The following is a 19,040-nucleotide window of genomic DNA, read 5'->3' as shown; positions in this document are numbered from 1 at the left end:
GGGTCAAATCTGACGGCTCTTAATCGTGGTATCGGGCGGCTGGGGCTTGACCGGCCGAATGGTTCGGCCGATGCGCCGGCGCCTATAAGCGCCCTAATGATAATGGTCATTTTGTGTGTGTGTGTGTGTTGGGGGGGGGGTATTATAGGATCTGGCTTTAGGCATGATTAAATCTTAAGAAAATATTAAACATGTTTAAAAATTATTTAAAGAATTGCGGACACACATTCGGCCTACACTTCTGGAAACAAAAAAGACAAAAAGACAATCATAGAAACCTCACCAGATTTTCCACTGTTTCTTTACTCGACTCGATGAGGCCTTGAAACGCAGCCGGCAGTCGCACCGGCCGCCCGGCCCTGCCTTTCGTTTTCAGGAGGAAGCTGGCACTTGCAGCGAGTCACTCGCTCCCCTAGTCCCATTCACTGACCGTCGGGCCCAGGGTTCGGCCAGGCCCACGAGTCAGTCAGGTTGTGCACAGTGCACAAGTGCAGCGGTGTCGTAGATGTCGACATCGGCCAGTGCCATGGCGACCGTGCGACGTCGCCGCCGACGCGAAACGGGAGGCGCTTTGCTTCCCATGGCAGTAGTATAAACAGCCGTCGCCAGTCGCATTCCATCCGCAGACGAGGGAACAATCCACACATCTTCCAGTGCTGTGCTGTGCCGTCGAACCCGCCGCCGGCGCCCGCGACGATGCGTGACCAGGAGGCGCCCACCCAACTCCCCCGCTCCCCCGCCACCGCCGGGACTCACCATCCCCCGGCAACGCAGCCGCCGCCAGCCGCCGCGGCCAGCAACGGCGGCGGGAGATCGCGCCTCCTCCACCTCGCATTCCTCTGCCTCGCCGCGTCGACGGCGGCGGCCTGGTTCGTGGAGCCCTTCGTGGCAGCCGCGGAGTCCCGCCTGCCCGCGTCCGCCGTCGCCGCCACGGTCCTGCTCCTCGCCGCGTGCTTCCACCTCACGGTCCACGTCGTCCACTCCTTCGCCGCGCCCTGCCCCCCGCGCCCCGCCGCCACCGCCGCGGTCAAGGCCGCCGCGACGATCGCCGTCACCGTTGGGGTAGGGGTCGCTTCGTGCCTTCACGGTGCCTGTGGAGCTCCGCACGAGTACAGAACAGCTTATAACTGAACGAGGCTTGGATTCGGGTATGTTGTTTCTGTGGTGTAGGTGCTGCTTTTGATTATACTGTTACTGCTGTAATTATTGTGAATGAAATATACCCAGGAATTGGTAACAGAAGGTTCTCCATTGAAGTGTCATAAGATATCGATTGTTTGCTTGCTTGCCGGTGGTGTCTGACCTGTTTATTGTCAGTAGGATCGTTTCTAACAAGTCACACACTGTATTCAAGAGAAGGGGAAAAACATGTTCGACCTCCAAATATATCCAAGTATATGCAATCGAAATTTGGGTGTTGTTAGCGACACCTTTGTGATGTCCATTTCAATTTGGCACAATCATGGACCGACGACCGTAAGAAATTAGCCTTTACAGCTTACATGGTTTACATAAAAGAATTTAGAGCTAGCAGAACAAGAGAAAAAACTTTATTCAGAAAACGAAAATTAGACTAATGGCAATCAAAGAATTGTGAGCGAACCCGATTTCCCGCATATTTTTTCAGTATATTTTGTTTCAGATATTAAATATTGAATAATTTTGTGGCCGAATTCAGTATCGTTCTGCCGACTTGTATGATTCTCACATGTTTTATTGAAAATATTTTTCGTTATTCCTTGGGAAACCTTAATTTCCAATAGCTCAGTGACAGGATAGTTCTTAGTTAATAGGGAGATGGCGCAAATTACTGTGAAGATAAATGTTTCGATTTTCATAGCATCTAGTATAAGAAGGATGCATGTGATATCTTATAACCGTTTGTTTTTTCCTATTACCTAAGTGAAACTTCAAGGTCCACACAATAATTATTCTGCTCCTTGCACAGTGTAGCCTAGACAAGCTCTTAACTCCAAGAACAGTAATGCTGTTTCAGAATGATGATGCATAGATCACTCTAGCATTTAAGGTACCAACTTTATAATGTTCCTCACTAAAAGTTAAGCTATAAAATAAGTTGCTAAAATGTTTCCAAGTGCACTAAGCTGTGCCATGTTCTGTATCAATAAATATATAACCAGTACAATAGCCATCGTAACTAAAAGTGCTTCTGCTGTAGATGATGTCTCTAATAGCGCAATAGTTATAGGTCATTCCGGTATGAAAGTGCAACAGAAGTTAGTGGCTAGTACAACAGAAGTTCCACGTACAGACAGTTTGTATCCTGTACGAACTGGGATGCTCTACGTGTGATCTCACTCCTTCAACATGTTAGTTTAAATTAAATAAATATGTACAATTGCTTTGTGCTTTCACTCTTTGTCACATTGACAGTGTTATCAGAAGTTCGACTTCTATATGTACAACAATGAAGCACCCGACTTAGATACATATCGCATATTATTTTATAAAGCTGCTGGAGTTAATACTTAAAGTTTGAACCTTCCATTCTGTAGCAACAATTTTCTTGATTGAGCTATATTATCAGAGAAGAAACATCTTATGTTCTTTCTGAACCACGAAGAACTCTAAGTTTGATGCATCAGGACATCACGGCGGCAAATGTAGTGCATTCCTACTTATGGTCATGTTTTAATGAATGAGCCAATTGTATACTTGGAATGCATTTCTGACCCTCTGTTTCATGGCTCAATCCTGGCACCTGAGACTGACTAGCCTCATCAATTGCACTTCTAAGGAAAATTGCTCATGGCATTCTGATGACACCTTGCATTTACATCCTACAGAATCATCCTTGTGCAATCAATCCTACAGTTAGATTCCTATTGGTTTGCATATCTGTCAGATTTTTACTTGATTGGGTATCTGATGGCATCATTGTCTGGTGATAATGGTGTACACTTAGGTTTTCACTTCATTCTGTTATGTGTCATTTTCTATATGTTATTCTGAAGACGAAAACAATGCCAAATCACATGGAGCTTGGCATGACAAGTACATCAGAGATTGTGCACGACTCTTGTATTTTTTTTTCATCCCCTGTTTTCTCTGGACGTTCCTGATTAGAGCAGAAACATGATATTCTACAAATGATTCTGTTGTATGAGTGCTATATAGGCGATGTAATAACGAACATTTGGAGTACTCCTTGCCTTGGTTTTGGTTTCCAGATGCACCGATGATGGTTCTCCCAAAAGTCTCCTCATAATTTATTTGCAGTTCTTTTTTCAACTCAAGGCTTCTCAATTATAGTTTTTGAGTATATGATTCATTAAGATTGATGTCCTATCAGATATTGATAATTTATGATATCTTATACACAGATGCATAACAGACCTTCAGTTCTGGTGGTTGCATTCCTATTGGGCTATCTCTCATCTCAGCTGGACGGGTGAGATTTAATTTAAAGAAACATGCATTTCAGTTAATCTATTGTCATGTAGCTAGCTTGTCAAACGTTCTTCTGTACAGTTTCACAGTTGGAGCTTATTATTGCAAAGCTGATGTTGACTTGACCTTAATCCTTTCGCGTCAACCTTCAATATGTCAGGTGACATGTACTTGCCCATCCCTCACCATTTATATTTACTGATAAACATGTGCTCGGTCCAGCTTGCAAGTATTAACTGACACCATCAACATTAACTTGTCACAGTGTTAGTTTCATGTTGCATTATTTTCTCTATTTTCTTAAAGAATCACAGAAACCTTGCATGCAATTTTTTCAAGTACACATTTCACTTTCTTAAAGAATCACAAAAGCCCAGCATGTCAATTTTTTCAAGCACTCATTTCATTTGCGAACAATGGATGATATTGGACCAAAATTTATGCAAATGAAAGAAGCATTGGGCATCCCTTTGAACTAGACCATTGATTTGTAAACAACATCTTGATCGCTCCTCTGGCATTTTGGTTTTCGGCCCGGTTTCCCTCATGAACGGGGTCAATTTGTTTAGGTTTTTGATCTGGTTTTCCTTATAAACTGGATCAGTTCTCAGGCATTTTGGCCACTTTGAGTAATATATTCAGGTGGGGGAACTCCCCACCGTGATTCTCAAAGAAAAAAAAACATCTTGAACAACAATCCTTGCGAAAATCAAAACCGGACTTTTGTCACACTGTTTTGCATCCCTATATTTATCTAACACCCATTGTCACTATCAAGAAGAAAGGTGGGCGTAAGTCCCCTGAGACCTTTCCAAAAACTATAAAGAAGAAAAGAAACACAATCCACAAATCCAAAACAAACAAACCGATGTGACATTGTATCACATCTCTATGGTATGTACATACCATTCTGTCCTACTCACTTCCCTACCTTAGTCCTATGCCCCCCTCTCCCGATTGTAGCTCGACGACCTTTGTTGCCGTCGCTGCGCACCGGTGAATCCGGTAATGAGCCCATCGCCGCGGCGGAGCACAATGCCGGCATGGATTGCTGAGTCGGGGTACTTCTGCCGGTGCCTGTCTTGATGGTTCTGGCGTGGGTGCTGGTGCTTCTCCTCGACCTCCACCTTCATGTCCACTACCTTGTCCTCCTCCACAATGACTGTGAACACAAATGGGCCCACAGGGAAGAAGTCATCCATGCCGAGGACGGGCTCGAGGGCCTTGACCACCTCCCTCATGGTGGGCCTAGACTTTGGGTTCTGGCTGAGACACTTGTATGCCACCAGTGCTGCCACCTCGGCGCCTTTGCATGAGTATTGGCACTCGAGAGCTGGGTCCATGACTTTGTACAACCTGTCAGAGTGCTTGAGGTATGGTCTAGCCCAGTCGACCAGGTTCTGTTCCCTGAGTCGCCGTGCACGGTCCACTGATCGTAGCCCAGAGAGGAGCTCCAGGAGCACCACACCAAAGCTATATACATCGCTCTTGGCGGTCAAGTGGCCTGTCATGATGTACTCTGGCGCTGCATAACCATGCGTCCCCATGACACGTGTTGTCACGTGTGTCGCGTCGCCCTGAGGCCCATCCTTGGCCAGCCCGAAGTCGGACAACTTGGTGTTGTAATCCTGAAATCAAGCATTGAAATTTTGTTAGGGAAATAGCATGAAGTGAAATACAATGCGTTACAAGCTGAACAATTTTCTCAAAGTAGATGCAAGGTAAATATATGTGTACAATTGTACTACTGTTCGTGAATTACTAATCTGTAGGTGTTTCTGTGAACTTGACATTGAATGCTAAATGTATCTCAATTAATTGGATTCCTCAGATTTGGCATTCATCCAAGAATCTTCAGAGTTTCAGTCAGGTCAGAGCTGCCCATAGCACACTGGGCCAGCTAATAAGTTCAGAAACATGGCATCTTGGATGGTTCAACTGGTCAAAAGCTAAAGGTTGGAAATTAAGATTTGAGATCAAATTATTTGTCGTTTTTCAGACACTTTTGTAGTAATTCCAGCGTAAGAGGTGTGAAGTTGTGTTCGACCCCATTTGCTGGTAACCACTACTACAGTTCCCAAATGACAATCATTTTCAAAACTGCTTCTTTTCTTTACAGAAAGTCTGAAGTTACGGGAGGCTTACCAAGTCGAGCAAGATGTTGGAGGCCTTGAAGTCGCGGTAGATCACCGGCGGGTCGGCATCATGGAGAAAGGCAAGGCCCTTGGCCGCGCCGACAGCGATCTTCATCCTTGTCATCCACGGGAGAGAGCCATTGGTACCTGAAGATGGTAGGATGTTTCAGATCAGTTTCCTCCTCCACGTTGACCAAGAGTTGTAGTAACTTGCAAGCACCAGGAAGTTGGTAGGATAAATATTTTTTTAATCCAAAATATCCAGTATCCCTTTTTAGTAAATATCCAATCTCCACATTCATCTGATTTTAAAAAGAGAAAATGTGTGTTGTTCTTTTGGAAGGCAGAGAGCAGCTCAGCTATCCTCTTGACTTAGAGAAAAGAAACTTCAGGGGACAAGAACAGCTCGTCGCTGATGGAACAGATGGCACTCGTACGTGCCTAGATTTCCAAATTAAAACATTTCTTTATCTTGCTGGTCTCGACAACAACCAAACAAACTAATCCTCAGAATGATTAATTGACAGCAGAAAGCAGTGAAGAAGTAACTCACTTTTGAAGAGGTGCGTCTCCAGGCTCCCGGCGTTCATGAACTCGTAGACCAGCATCCGGTGCTCGTCCTCGTAGCAGTACCCGATCAATTTCACCAGGTTGTTGTGCCTCAGTTGCCCAAGGAAGAAAACCTCAGCCTACAAGAGCAACCCATATAAGTCATCCATTCATGAACCAGACCTCGAAATTGATCTGCTGGCGCGAGCATTGCACTCTGTTCAGCACTCACCAGCCACTCCTTGTGGCCCTGCGTGCCGCAGTCCAGGTCGAGGTACTTGACGGCGACGGGCTGCGCGGCCAGCCCGGGACGGAGCTTGTCGTCGACGGCGCCCTTGTAGACCGGGCCGAAACCGCCGCAGCCGAGGTAGTTGGCCCGCGAGAAGCTCCCGGTCGCCGCGCGGAGCTCGGCGTAGGTGAAGGCGTGCAGGTTGGAGCCGGACAGCGTGATGGACAGGTCCTCCGGGGACAGCGTCCCCGACGAGCTGAGGCTCTTGAAGGACATCCTCGACGACGACCTCGCGCAGCCTTTCCCCCGCCGCCCGATCCGCCGCCTGCAGTCGTCGTCGTCGTCCGCCACTCGGCCCCCGCCGACGCAGCACGAGAACGGGTTCCAAGATTTGGCGGCCATGGCAAAGAACCGAGAATCTCCGCGTATATCAATATCGTAGGAGGATCAAGAATGTTTCCCGCCACCCGGGGGCTGTGAGTGCAGGGGAGGTCGGGCGAGGGAGGGAGAAGGTCAGGTGAGCAGGACTGGAGAGAAGGAGAAGGCGGGGATCGGCTTGGGTGGAGGATGGAGTGGCTGGCCGGGCCTTTATATAAGTGTGGAGTGCGGGCCTCGCCCCTGCCGTAGGACTCTGATCGGAGGAAACAGGGGAAGGGAATATGGTGGTGGTTGGTGGCGCGAACGGCTCGCCCCTCCCTCCAACGGACCAGAGTTTCTACCGGCGAGACGACGTAGGTTTTCATTCATGGAGTTGACTCAAACCTTGTTTGTGGGAACGAACATGGGTGGATCAAAGTGACGGGCATGTCACACCGCGGTTTCATATACCAAATCGAACCGCGGGTTCGCGTTTGTATGGTGAAAAGTTGTTCGGGGGTGGACCATCGGACGTACGCTAGGATGATTAAATTGACTATTCAACCTACTACTAACAGAGTACGTGGTTTTGCGCTACTGTCGCCGTGGGTTTATGCTACAGCTACAGGTGCCTTTAGCCCTTTTTTAAGCCCTGGCCGTGTAACAGTTGCTTCAATATGCAGGAACGACCGGTCGAACCGTACCTGAAATAAAATTGACAGAAAGCGCAGGGCCTTTTATTTAGCTAAACTATTCACCTTGGGACATTCTAATTTGGACTTTGTGCAGGCCGTTCCGGTGAAAAGTAGAGTGAATTGCTCGAGGGACCGGAAGTTTCAAGATCAACAAACAAAGAAGAAGAGAACGGCCTGGTAAGCTGAATATCTTTTCTTATGAACACCTGAGTTGTTACTACCTGTATCTTTAAGAAATAGGCGAAATGCAAGGTTGCGCACCCGTTTTACCGGTCAAAATTATACGTTACTCCGTTTTACCGAGTAAACATGATAGAAGTTCCAACAGTAGTCCAAAGCAAAAAAAGAATTTCGCTTACTTTTTTTTGCAGTCAATTTCGCTTACTTTAGTAGGTAGTACAGATTAATACAGTTCAGGTTAGTCCTGGGCTCCTGGCTAGAGAGAAAAACACGTTGGCTTATTTTGTCGGGAGCCGATATAATTGTGTAGACTGGCATAAAATATGAATATCGTAAATTTTACACACATGAACCACATGTAGTCATTTTGGGAATAGACACATCACACATGTAAACCATAATCATCTTAAGCATTGTACAATTCGGCTAGAGTAAACTATGGATGTTGCTTTTCTGTTGGCTCTTGTGTGATAACAGTAGAAGTGCACGCTGCCTTTGCGCATAATCATGGCATTTGATGCCGCGCAAGTCGTGCCGGAGAGGATTAGGGTTGAGTAGCCGACGTGGTCTACGTACAGCGGAGTAGGGGCTCAACCGGGAATCACCTTTTGCCGGATAATGCCATGCAGTGCAGACAGGGGCAGTGTTACCATCAGAATGTTTTACAAGTAAACTCAATCGTTCTTCTTTCTCAGGTTACCTCGTGCCTCTTTGCTACAGGTAGATTAACTAGATTTGCTGCCTAGTCATAGCTCACCCTTTCCATCGTCCTTGCTATCAAATTATCAAGTGGCCCAACTGGTAGAACCTTAGCCGGTTTGGAGTTAGTTTTCTGCCTAATCCTAGTTGCAAACTAGGCGAAGGAATTCGATTCCTAGAGTCTAGCTAGAGATGTAGAGCCTCGTTGATTCACAAGAATTTTAAAACGCAGGAACAAGAAAATACAAAATTGAAGTGGCATGCCCACTTAATCCTATACATAGGATTAACAAACCACAAGATTTTGGTAGTACGGACGTTGTAGTAACAATGTTGTTAATAGTAACAACGTTGACGTGCTCTGGGCTGTATTTATTTCGTGTAGCAGTTGTACAACTTGATGCTTTGGTAGCTTCATGGATCATCATGAAGTTCATGTCCGATGAACTTGTTAATAACAAACCTGAAAACTGTCGTCCGTTAGTTCCACAAGACACCGGATGTAGCTGCATGCCCGTACCATATCGGAACCTCCCTAGGCGCAAAATCTTTCATCACCAATTATATAGGACATCTTACAAGTAGTCGGAGGCTAGCGAACATCCTGTCCATTGCTAGAAAGACAAAGCGAATCATGAGGCCACACGCCTTATCTTGTAAACAAACCTGAAGAAGTCCACGTGTAGGTGCTCTAGTCTCTGGCTCTGTCTTGTCTCCCTGCGAGTTGAATTCAAAAATTTCCAAGGGAGATGTCGTATCGGCTCACCGCCGTTTCACATAGAAACAGCCTTAGCTAGGTCACACGTTTGGAAATGTGATCTTAATTCTTGCTCCTCCAGAGGACTGTTTTAATTAGCCCGCAGCCCCTCTTGGAAAAAGTCAATCGTCGAAACTTGTCTTCCGAGAAAATGGCAGGAAAAGGAAGGGAAGCCACGCAAGAAGGTCTTTTCGTGCCCGGGTGATGAAAGAAACGTTCCGATGCGCTGTTCAATGCCTGCGTTGCCCAGCGATCTCATGCGCTCGATCGTTCAACGGAAATGATTCTTGACTTATTTTGATTTGAGGCTGAGGTGCTCCGGCGGACTAGGGGTAATACCCTTCTTCTGATTCTGGATTGTTCTTCGCTGTCGAATTCCTTTCTAGATTCTTCTTTTACTCTTGGTCGGGGAAGAGTTTTTACCATCACCCGCAGAAAAGAGGAAGAGGAGTTTTTACAAGGTCGGTAGCGTTACTGCAACGACGATCGGTGATACGGAGGGTGAAAGGTCTTGCGGTTTCTACATGCAGCGACGGTAAAAACGTGCTTGCTTATCATGTCAGGTCAGACGCCCACGGCTCCGGTTGGTTGGCTTGCGTTGCACCGAGAGAGTCTGAGACGGTGGCGCTTACATATCGGCCCTTTTTTTCCCCTCTCCATGATGATAATGGATGGATGGATGCACCGGCCAATCCAACAAGGCGCTCATTAGTCATTACCGAACTCGACCCCAGGGGACACTGACAGCGACCATTCCAAAGTCCAAAGGTAGTACCTTCCGCACATCCGGGATCCAGCGAGGCCGCCCAAAATCCGGTTAACAATCCTTTCAAAAGATGCACGAACAATATTCTACACTACATCGGATGCCAGCAAGGGATTCAGTCTTTTTTGCCAGCAAGGGATGAACAGTTGCAAGTTGCACCGCTTTCTATCCGGACGCCACGCCTCCACGCGCGCTCCGGACGCAAGCGACCACGCGGCCCACGAGCCAGTCGGTCGGGCCGACGGCAGAGCGGCTAGGCGACACCGCCGGCGAGTCAACTGCAATCCCTCTCCGGCTTTTTAACCCCCGCTCCTCCTAGGCGAGGCGGGGGTGGCACGGGAGGAAGCGTACGCGCGTACCTGCTACACGGTCGGCGGTTCGCCCGTCGCCGGCAGCGCACGCGGACACGTGGTTGGCCGTCGGGCTCCCCGGCCCCGCGGCGCGGCGCACCGGCGTGCCGGAAAAGCTGCCGGTGGCCCGACGTGCGCGAGATCCCAGGGCTGGCATCGGGGCCGATTATTCTTCCTCTTCCGGCAGCCGGCAGGTGAGGTGACCTCGAGCCCGCCGTATCCTGGGTCGTATCAGGCCGGACGTTTTAGTCCACGCCGTCCGAACGATGGAAACGGATTAAAAGTTACAAACGGCGTCGTGTCGTTTTCGGGGCAGGGCAGGAGGGCGCGACGGATTCTCGTGCGCGCGTGCGTGGCGTGGGTCGCATGGCGTCGGAAGCTGCCGAAATGAGTGGATGGATTTCGTGTACTCGCAGACTCCACTGCTACTGCGTGCGCACGACACTGCGACGTGCGGGTGGGAGCAGGAGAAGGGCGTAACCTGATCGAACACTAGCAGACCGAGAGCCGATCGAGCAGCCGCACGCATACCCCCCATTCTGTGGTCTGGCGCCGCCGCGGGCCTCCGGGAGGGAAAAATCAAAAATGGGTCGGCAAACATCAAAGTACAGCAAACTTGCCATAACATGCCAAATAATGGTGTCATTAAAATCTGATTTGAGATGCTCTTAGACATTTCCTTTTCTTTCTTTTTTGGTGTCAGCTGACACTGACATACACCAATGGCTCTGCCCTGGGCCCGTCACTGGCGGCAGCACCATCGCGCTCTGCCATGCCATTCCTTTCCGTTCACGACGCCGCTGCGAGGATAGGCTTCTCATTCCGGGGATATTTCGCGCCTGCTGAACCTCCTTTTGATTTTGATTTTGATTTTGGGAGGAAAAGGGGCACGCCCCATGTACTTTTGTCATTCCGCGCCCTCCCTTGTCTCCTCCAGCAAATATCTCAAGCCTACTGACAAGTGTTCGGCAACAACCGTAATATCAATATTGGGGTTGCTTCGGGCCGCTCTTGCAGCTAATTACCATCCTTCACTTCCTCGGCACGGTGCTGCGTGTGCTGTCTAAAACTTATCCGGCTCCGATGCTTTCTCTCCTCTTCACCTCAATCTTACATTACGTACGTGTCAGATGTCGCTGTGGCGTCCGAGCTGCATGCAGGAAAATATCTCCGGCCCAAACGGACTCTGAAATATCTTCCATGCCGTGAAATTATAATAAAGAATGAGGTCTGTGTTTCGTAACTTCTCTTCTTGGAGATAAACGGAACCAAAGTGTGCAAAACGACGGCACCGTCGGTGAATTACAGTGAAGAGAAGCTGCAGACGGAGGAATCACACAAAATACACCGGCGCGTGTTCTCCGACTTGACCAAGCCAACTCACGGCTGCAACTTCCAGGAAAGCTTGTCCCTCCAAATAGATGTATTTAACATCAATTAGTGCTAGATACATCCATTTGAAAGATAAACTTGGGAATTTTTTTTTCGGACAAAAAGATTATTTATGAGGCATCCGATCAAAAGCGAGTGGTCAATATTGAAGCACGGTGCATAACTACAGTAGCAACATGTGTACCAGTGCTTCTCCACTGTACAAAACATAACTGTAGCTTTCTGTGGCATCAAATCTCAAGATCCCGTCGAGTAGGTCTCTCAGATGTGCTTGCGGTGACTTTGTCAATCTCAAGTTCCGCCGGTTCAGTCTTTCGCATGTGCTCATAGGGGGTAAGGTGTGCGTGTGTGTGTTCATAGGGATGAGAGTACGTACATGTTTATGAGCATTTGCGTCGGTACCGTGTTTCTAAGAAAAGACTGTAACATTTTTTTATTTAATCCGCGGTCGTTTTGACATGCACAAGACTCTTGTGACGCCCTACCGCCACTACAGAAAAGCTCCTACCCGTGAGACACCCCCTCCCCCGCGTCGCCGCCGTCAGCGGTTGCCTGACCGACCCATGGTGGCGGCGGGGCGGCCCTTCCTTCTCCTGCTCCCCTCTCTATTTGACCCCGTGGCGGCTCCCGGTTTCCTTCACGCTAGTGCGTGTTGCTGGTCCTAGTTCGCCTCAGCTCCAGTGATTTGATTGCTCATGGAGGCGACATGGTGGTGCCGGCCTCTCGATCTTGCTTCGGGGACCTATCCTAGCATGGGTTCTCCTTGGCCGCCGTTGGTCTTTTCCCAGCCGGGCTCCCACTGGCGTGCCTCGAGCCAGGTTAGGGCGCGTTTGGTTACCTGCACCGTTTTTTGCCACTTTGCATACTTGTCCCGGTTGGGTCTGACTGAGCATATACAGGCTAAAAACCAACATCTGCGTGTTGATTGGTTGCCTGCATCTTCTCTAGGCTAAATGTGCTAAAACGAAAGGCCCGCTATTTGGTTGCGCACTTGTTTCAAGGGAATCACAAGTCCGGTTGTTTGGTTACATCCAGGACAGTTGTGTGGCAACCTCCTACTTGATGTGCTGAGCTTACCAAAGGCACACATGAACTAGCAAGAACTAAAGTAGTAGCAACATAACGATCTTAGGATAAAACATAAGTCTTAACCATGCCGAACAAGTTTTAAACCAACACAGTACGATAAGTTCTAAACGAAACCGAAGTCCTAAAGCATGAACAACCAAGGATTGGACCACACGAGCTCAGGCGGTCAAGGCGAAGGCATTGCCGTGCTCCTTGCACTTGGTGACCACCTCCATGCCCTCATCGTTGAAGAAGGTCACCTTCATGGTGTTGGGGGACAACAGCTTGAACGTCAGCATGTATCCGATCATGATCTGGTGAACGGCGGCGAAGGTGGCCCAACCCTGATCAAGGATGACCCTGCCGCCGATCACCCTCACCGTCACCCTCCACGCGCAGTCGGTGTTCGTCTTCAGCTTGAACTCTGTAGGGATGGCAGGGAAGTACTTTCTGAAGTCCAGAGGCAATGGCAGACTCTCTATCTCAGGAGCAAGGATAACCTTGCATAAGTGGTTTGACCCTCACTCCTGATGGAAATGGCCATAGTTCCTCCGCTTGGGGCTTGGGTGATCCAGCACTTGCACTTCGTCCAATGGAGGCACAACCTCCCTGCCCTTCTCCAATGGTGGCACCACCTCCTTGCCCTTGTCCATCTGCATTATGAACAACACGCATATCCATGGTCAACATTCATTCATATCGGGCTAAAGCTCATATATTAACCCAACCCACAAACCCAACACCGCATCCAAGTACAGTCAGTACAAGGCGCCTCAAGACCGGTGTGCCACGGCGTACTGGATTAGTACGTTCGGGTCGCCGGGGTCCGACAACGATGAGGTGCAGATGGTGGCCAGGGCGCCGGCGGCATGCGACCGTGCAAGGCCCATCGTTCTTAACAAAGATGATGAGGAAGAAAAAAAGATGACTACGCCCCTCCCGCCGCTCGACATGACTCCAAGGTCGCCGCGGCTAGACAATCCAATCTCCCCCCGATGTGTTCAATCCCCCCTAAATCTTCAATGGCGTGCTCTAATCGAATCTAGCCCGAGTCAAAAGCAGTGAATGTACACAGAGAACGAGGTCTTACTGCCATGTCCGATGCGCTCCGGTGGAGGTCTGCAGTCGCTCTGGTGGTTGCCGTCGCCGTCATCAATCGATTCGTAGTAGAGCTCAGGTGGTCGCCATCATTGCCGTCACCGGTGTGAGTGGGGAAAAGGGGAGAGAGCGGTGAGAAGGGGGAGGTGAGGGTAATTTATGATGACGCGTCTGGAAACAACGTGACATCTCGGGACCGCACCCACGCGTGCAACCGTCCACGCCCACGTGCCTAGGGTTGCATCGCTCGGGCCTGGCTGAGGAAAAATGACCAATTTGAGCGTTCCGAGGGATGTAGGCCCGGAGGTGCTTTAATCTTCGTGCTATGTGCTATCTCTTCAGCACTGCGTTGGTTTTCCCCGAAGAGGAAGGGATGATGCAGCAAAGTAGCGTAAGTATTTCCCTCAGTTTTTGAGAACCAAGGTATCAATCCAGTAGGAGGCTACGCGCGAGTCCCTTGTACCCGCACAAAACAAATAAATCCTCGCAACCAACGCGAATAGGGGTTGTCAATTCCTACACGGCCACTTACGAGAGTGAGATCTGATAGATATGATAAGATAATGTTTTTGGTATTTTTGTGATAAAGATGCAAAGTAAAATAAAGGAAAAATAAAAAGCAAATGAAATAACTAAGTAGTAGGAGATCAATATGATAAAGATAGACCCGGGGGCCATAGGTTTCACTAGTGACTTCTCTCGAGAGCATAAGTATTCTACGGTGGGTGAACAAATTACTGTTGAGCAATTGACAGAACTGAGCATAGTTATGAGAATATCTAGGTATGATCATATATATATGCATCACGTCCAAGACAAGTAGACCGACTCCTGCCCGCATCTACTACTATTTCTCCACTCATCGACCGCTATCCAGCATGCATCTAGAGTATTAAGTTAAAAACAGAGTAACGCCTTAAGCAAGATGACATGATATAGAGGGATAGACTCATGCAATATGATGAAAACCCCATCTTGTTATCCTCGATGGCAACAATACAATACGTGCCTTGCTTCCCCTACTGTCACTGGGAAAGGACACCGCAAGATTGAACCCAAAGCTAAGCACGTCTCCCAATGCAAGAAAGATCAATCTAGTAGGCCAAACCAAACTGATAATTCGAAGAGACTTGCAAAGATAACTAATCATACATAAAATAATTCAGAAAAGATTCAAATATTATTCATAGATAGACTTGATCATAAACCCACAATTCATCGTCTCAACAAACACACCGCGAAAAGAAGATTATATCGAATAGTTCTCCACAAGAAAGGGGGAGAACATTGTATTGAGATCCAAAAAGAGAGAAGAAGTCATCTAGCTAATAACTATGGACCCGTAGGTCTGAGGTAAACTACTCACACTTCATCGAAGAGACTATGGTGTTGATGTAGAAGCCCTCCGTGATCGATGCCCCCTCCGGCGGAGCCCCGGAACAGGCCCCAAGATGGGATCTCGTGGATACAGAAAGTTGCGGCAGTGGAATTAGTTTTTTTGGCTCCGCATCTGATTGGTTGGGGGTACGTAGGTATATATAGGAGGAAGGAGTATGTCGGTGGAGCAATAGGGGGCCCACGAGGGTGGAGGGCGCGCCTAGGGGGGGGGTAGGCGCGCCCTCTACCTCGTGGCCTCCTCTTTTGTGTCTTGACGTAGGGTCCAAGTCTCTCGGGTCTTGTTTGTTGAGAAAATCACGTTCCCGAAGGTTTCATTCCGTTTGGACTCCGTTTGATATTCCTTTTCTTCGAAACCCTAAAATAGGCAAAAAAACAACAATTCTGGTCTGGGCCTTCGGTTAATAGGTTAGTCCCCAAAAATAATATAAAAGTGGATAATAAAGCCCAATAATGTCCAAAACAGTAGATAATATAGCATGGAGCAATCAAGAATTATAGATACGTTGGAGACGTATCAAGCATCCCCAAGCTTAATTCCTGCTCGTCCTCGAGTAGGTAAATGATAAAAACAGAATTTTTGATGCGGAGTGCTACTTGGCATAATTTTAATGTAATTCTTCTTAATTGTGGTATGAATATTCAGATCTGAAAGATTCAAGACAAAAGTTTAATATTGACATAAAAATAATAATACTTCAAGCATACTAATAAAGCAATTATGTCTTCTCAAAATAACATGGCTATCCCTACAAAATCATATAGTCTGGCTATGCTCCATCTTTATCATATAAAATATTTAAATGATGCACAACCCCGATGACAAGCCAAGCAATTGTTTCATACTTTTGACATTCTCAAAACATTTTCAATTTTCACGCAATACATGAGCGTGAGCCATGGACATAGCACTATAGGTGAAATAGAACGGTGGTTGTGGAGAAGACAAAAAGGGGAAGATAGTCTGACATCAACTAGGCGTATCAACGGGCTATGGAGATGTCCATCAATAGATATCAATGTGAGTGAGTAGGGATTGACATGCAACGGATGCACTAGATCTATAAGTATATGAAAGCTCAAAAAGAAACTAAGTGGGTGTGCATTCAACTTGCTTGTTCATGAAGACCTAGGGCGATTTGAGGAAGCCCATCATTGAATATACAAGCCAAGTTCTATAATGAAAAATTCCCACTAGTATATGAGAGTGATAACATTAGAGAATCTCTACTATGAAGATCATGGCGCTACTTTGAAGCACAAGTGTGGTAAAAGGATAGTAACATTGTCCCTTCTCTCTTTTTTTCTCATATTTTTTTATTTGGGCCTTTTCTCTTTTTTATGGCCTCTTTTCTTTCTCTTTTTTTTAATTTTTTATCCGGAGTCTCATCCCGACTTGTGGAGGAATCATAGTCTCTATTATCCTTTCCTCACTGGGACAATGCTCTAATAATGATGATCATCGCACTTTTATTTTTCTTACAACTCAACAATTACAACTCGATACTTAGAACAAAATATGACTCTATGTGAATGCCTCCGACAGTGTACCGGGATGTGCAATGACTCATGAGTGACATGTATGAAAGAATTATGAACGGTGGCTTTGCCACAAATACGATGTCAACTACATGATCATGCTAAGCAATATGACAAAGATAGAGTGTGTCATAATAAACGAAATAGTGGAAAGTTGCATGGCAATATATCTCGGAATGGCTATGGAAATGCCATAATAGGTAGGTATGGTGGGTGTTTTGAGGAAGGTATATGGTGGGTGTATAATACCGGCGAAAGGTGCGCGGTATTAGAGAGGCTAGTAAAGGTGGAAGGGTGAGAGTGCGTATAATCCATGGACTCAACATTAGCCATAAACAACTCATATACTTATTGCAAAAATCTACAAGTTATCAAAGCAAAATATTACGCGCATGCTCCTAGGGGGATAGATTGGTAGGAAAAGACCATCGCTCGTCCCCGACCATCACTCATAAGGAAGACAATCAAAAAACAAATCATGCTCCGACTTCATCACATAACGGTTCACCATACGTGCATGCTACAGGAATCACAAACTTTAACACAAGTATTCTTCAAATTCACAATTACTCTACTAGCACAACTTTAATATCACCATCTTTATATCTCAAAACAATTATCAAGGATCAAACTTCTCATATATTCAACACACTCATAAAAAAGTTCTATTATTAATCTTGTATACCAAGCATATTAGGATTTTAAGCAAATTACCATGCTATTTAAGACTCTCAATATAATCTAAGTGAAGCATGAGAGATCAATAGTTTCTATAAAACAAATCCACCACCGTGCTCTAAAAGATATAAGTGAAGCACTAGAGCAAAACTATATAACTCAAAAGATATAAGCGAAGCACATAGAGTACTCTAACAAATTCCAAATCATGTATGGCTCTCTCAAAAAGTGTGTACAACAAGGATGATTGTGGTAAACTAAAAAGTAAAGACTCAAATCATACAAGACGCTCCAAGAAAAACACATATCATGTGGCGAATAAATATATAGCTCCAAGTAAAGTTACCGATAGAAGTAGACGAAAGAGGGGATGCCTTCCGGGGCATCCCCAAGCTTTGGCTTTTAGGTGTCCTTAGATTATCTTGGGGGTGTCATGGGCATCCCCAATCTTAGGCTCTTGCCACTCCTTGTTCCATAATCCATCAAATCTTTACTCAAAACTTGAAAACTTCACAACTCAAAACTCAAACTAGAAAATCTCGTGAGCTCCGTTAGCGAAAGAAAATAAAAGACCACTTCAAGGTACTGTAATGAACTCATTCTTTATTTATATTGGTGTTATACCTACTGTATTCCAACTTCTCTATGGTTTATAAACTATTTTACTAGCCATAGATTCATCAAAATAAGCAAATAACACACGAAAAACAGAATCTGTCAAAAACAGAACAGTCTGTAGTAATCTGTAGCTAGCGCAAGATACGGAACCCCAAAAATTCTAAAATAAATTGCTGGACGTGAGGAATTTATCTATTAATCATCTTAAAAAATAATTAACTAAATAGCACTTTCCAAATAAAAATGACAGCAGTTCTCGTGAGCGCTATAGTTTCTGTTTTTTTTACAGCAAGTGTAACAAGACTTTCCCAAACTTTTCCCGACGGTTCTACTTGGCACAAACACTACTTAAACACAAAAAAACACAACCAAAACAGAGGCTAGATAAATTATTTATTACTAAACAGGAGCAAAAACCAAGGAATAAAAATAAAATTGGGTTGCCTCCCAACAAGCGCTATCGTTTAACGCCCCTAGCTAGGCATAACAAGCAAGGATAGATCTAGGTATTGCCATCTTTGGTAGACACTCCATAAGTGGCTCTCATAATAGATTCATAAGGTAATTTAATTTTCTTTCTAGCAAAGTGTTCCATGCCTTTCCTTAATGAAAATTGGAATCTAATATTTCCTTTCTTCCTATTAATAATTGCACCAATCGTTCTAAGGAAATGTCTACCAAGAATAATAGGACATGAAGGATTGCAATCTATGTCAAGAACAATAAAATCTGCGGGCACATAATTCCTATTTGCAACAATAAGAACATCATTAATTCTCCTCATAGGTTTCTTAATAGTGAAATCCGCAAGGTGCAAGTTTAAAGAGTAATCATCAAAATCACGGAAATCTAACAAATCACACAAAGTCTTTGGAATCGTGGAAACACTAGCACCCAAATCACATAAAGCATAGCATTCATGATCTTTAATTTTAATAGTTGGTTCCCACTCATCATAAAGCTTTCTAGGGATAGAAACTTTCAATTCAAATTTTTCTTCATAAGATTGCATCAAGGCATCAACGATATGTTTAGTAAACGCCTTATTTTGACTATAAGCATGAGGAGAATTTAGCACGGATTGTAACAAGGAAATATAATCAATCAAAGAGCAATTTTCATAG

General features: G+C 46.0%; 1 protein-coding gene and 1 long non-coding RNA gene across 2 annotated transcripts; one reads left to right on the top strand and one right to left on the bottom strand.

Annotated features, from left to right (window-relative positions):
* Positions 1 to 250: 250 nt before the first annotated feature.
* On the top strand, positions 251 to 5,828 carry LOC123103740 (uncharacterized). Its single transcript, XR_006449948.1, has 4 exons — positions 251 to 1,148; positions 3,345 to 3,571; positions 5,243 to 5,366; positions 5,531 to 5,828. It is a non-coding gene; the product is annotated as an uncharacterized lncRNA (long non-coding RNA).
* Positions 4,112 to 7,047, bottom strand: LOC123103739 (serine/threonine-protein kinase RIPK). The gene is made up of 4 exons (XM_044525414.1): positions 6,328 to 7,047; positions 6,100 to 6,235; positions 5,557 to 5,693; positions 4,112 to 5,039 (listed from the first exon to the last, which is right to left on the bottom strand). The coding sequence occupies exons 1-4, from the start codon at positions 6,724 to 6,726 to the stop codon at positions 4,350 to 4,352; spliced, it is 1,362 nt and encodes a 453-aa protein (XP_044381349.1). The 5' UTR covers positions 6,727 to 7,047; the 3' UTR covers positions 4,112 to 4,349.
* Positions 7,048 to 19,040: the final 11,993 nt, after the last annotated feature.

The sequence above is a fragment of the Triticum aestivum genome, chromosome 5A, assembly GCF_018294505.1.
Source record: "Triticum aestivum cultivar Chinese Spring chromosome 5A, IWGSC CS RefSeq v2.1, whole genome shotgun sequence".
NCBI classification, from domain to species: Eukaryota; Viridiplantae; Streptophyta; class Magnoliopsida; order Poales; family Poaceae; genus Triticum; species Triticum aestivum.
The sequence above is the reverse complement of the archived record's forward strand: the minus strand, read 5'-3'. Positions and strand labels throughout refer to the sequence as shown.

Excerpts from the sequence above, each read along its gene's own strand:
- LOC123103739 (XM_044525414.1), bottom strand. The coding sequence starts at position 6,726 with ATGGCCGCCAAATCTTGGAACCCGTTCTCGTGCTGCGTCGGCGGGGGC. Across the intron at positions 6,236-6,327 it reads AGGGCCACAAGGAGTGGCTG|GCTGAGGTTTTCTTCCTTGG; the intron begins GTGAGTGCTGAA and ends TTGCTCTTGTAG. Across the intron at positions 5,694-6,099 it reads GGAGACGCACCTCTTCAAAA|GTACCAATGGCTCTCTCCCG; the intron begins GTGAGTTACTTC and ends TACCATCTTCAG.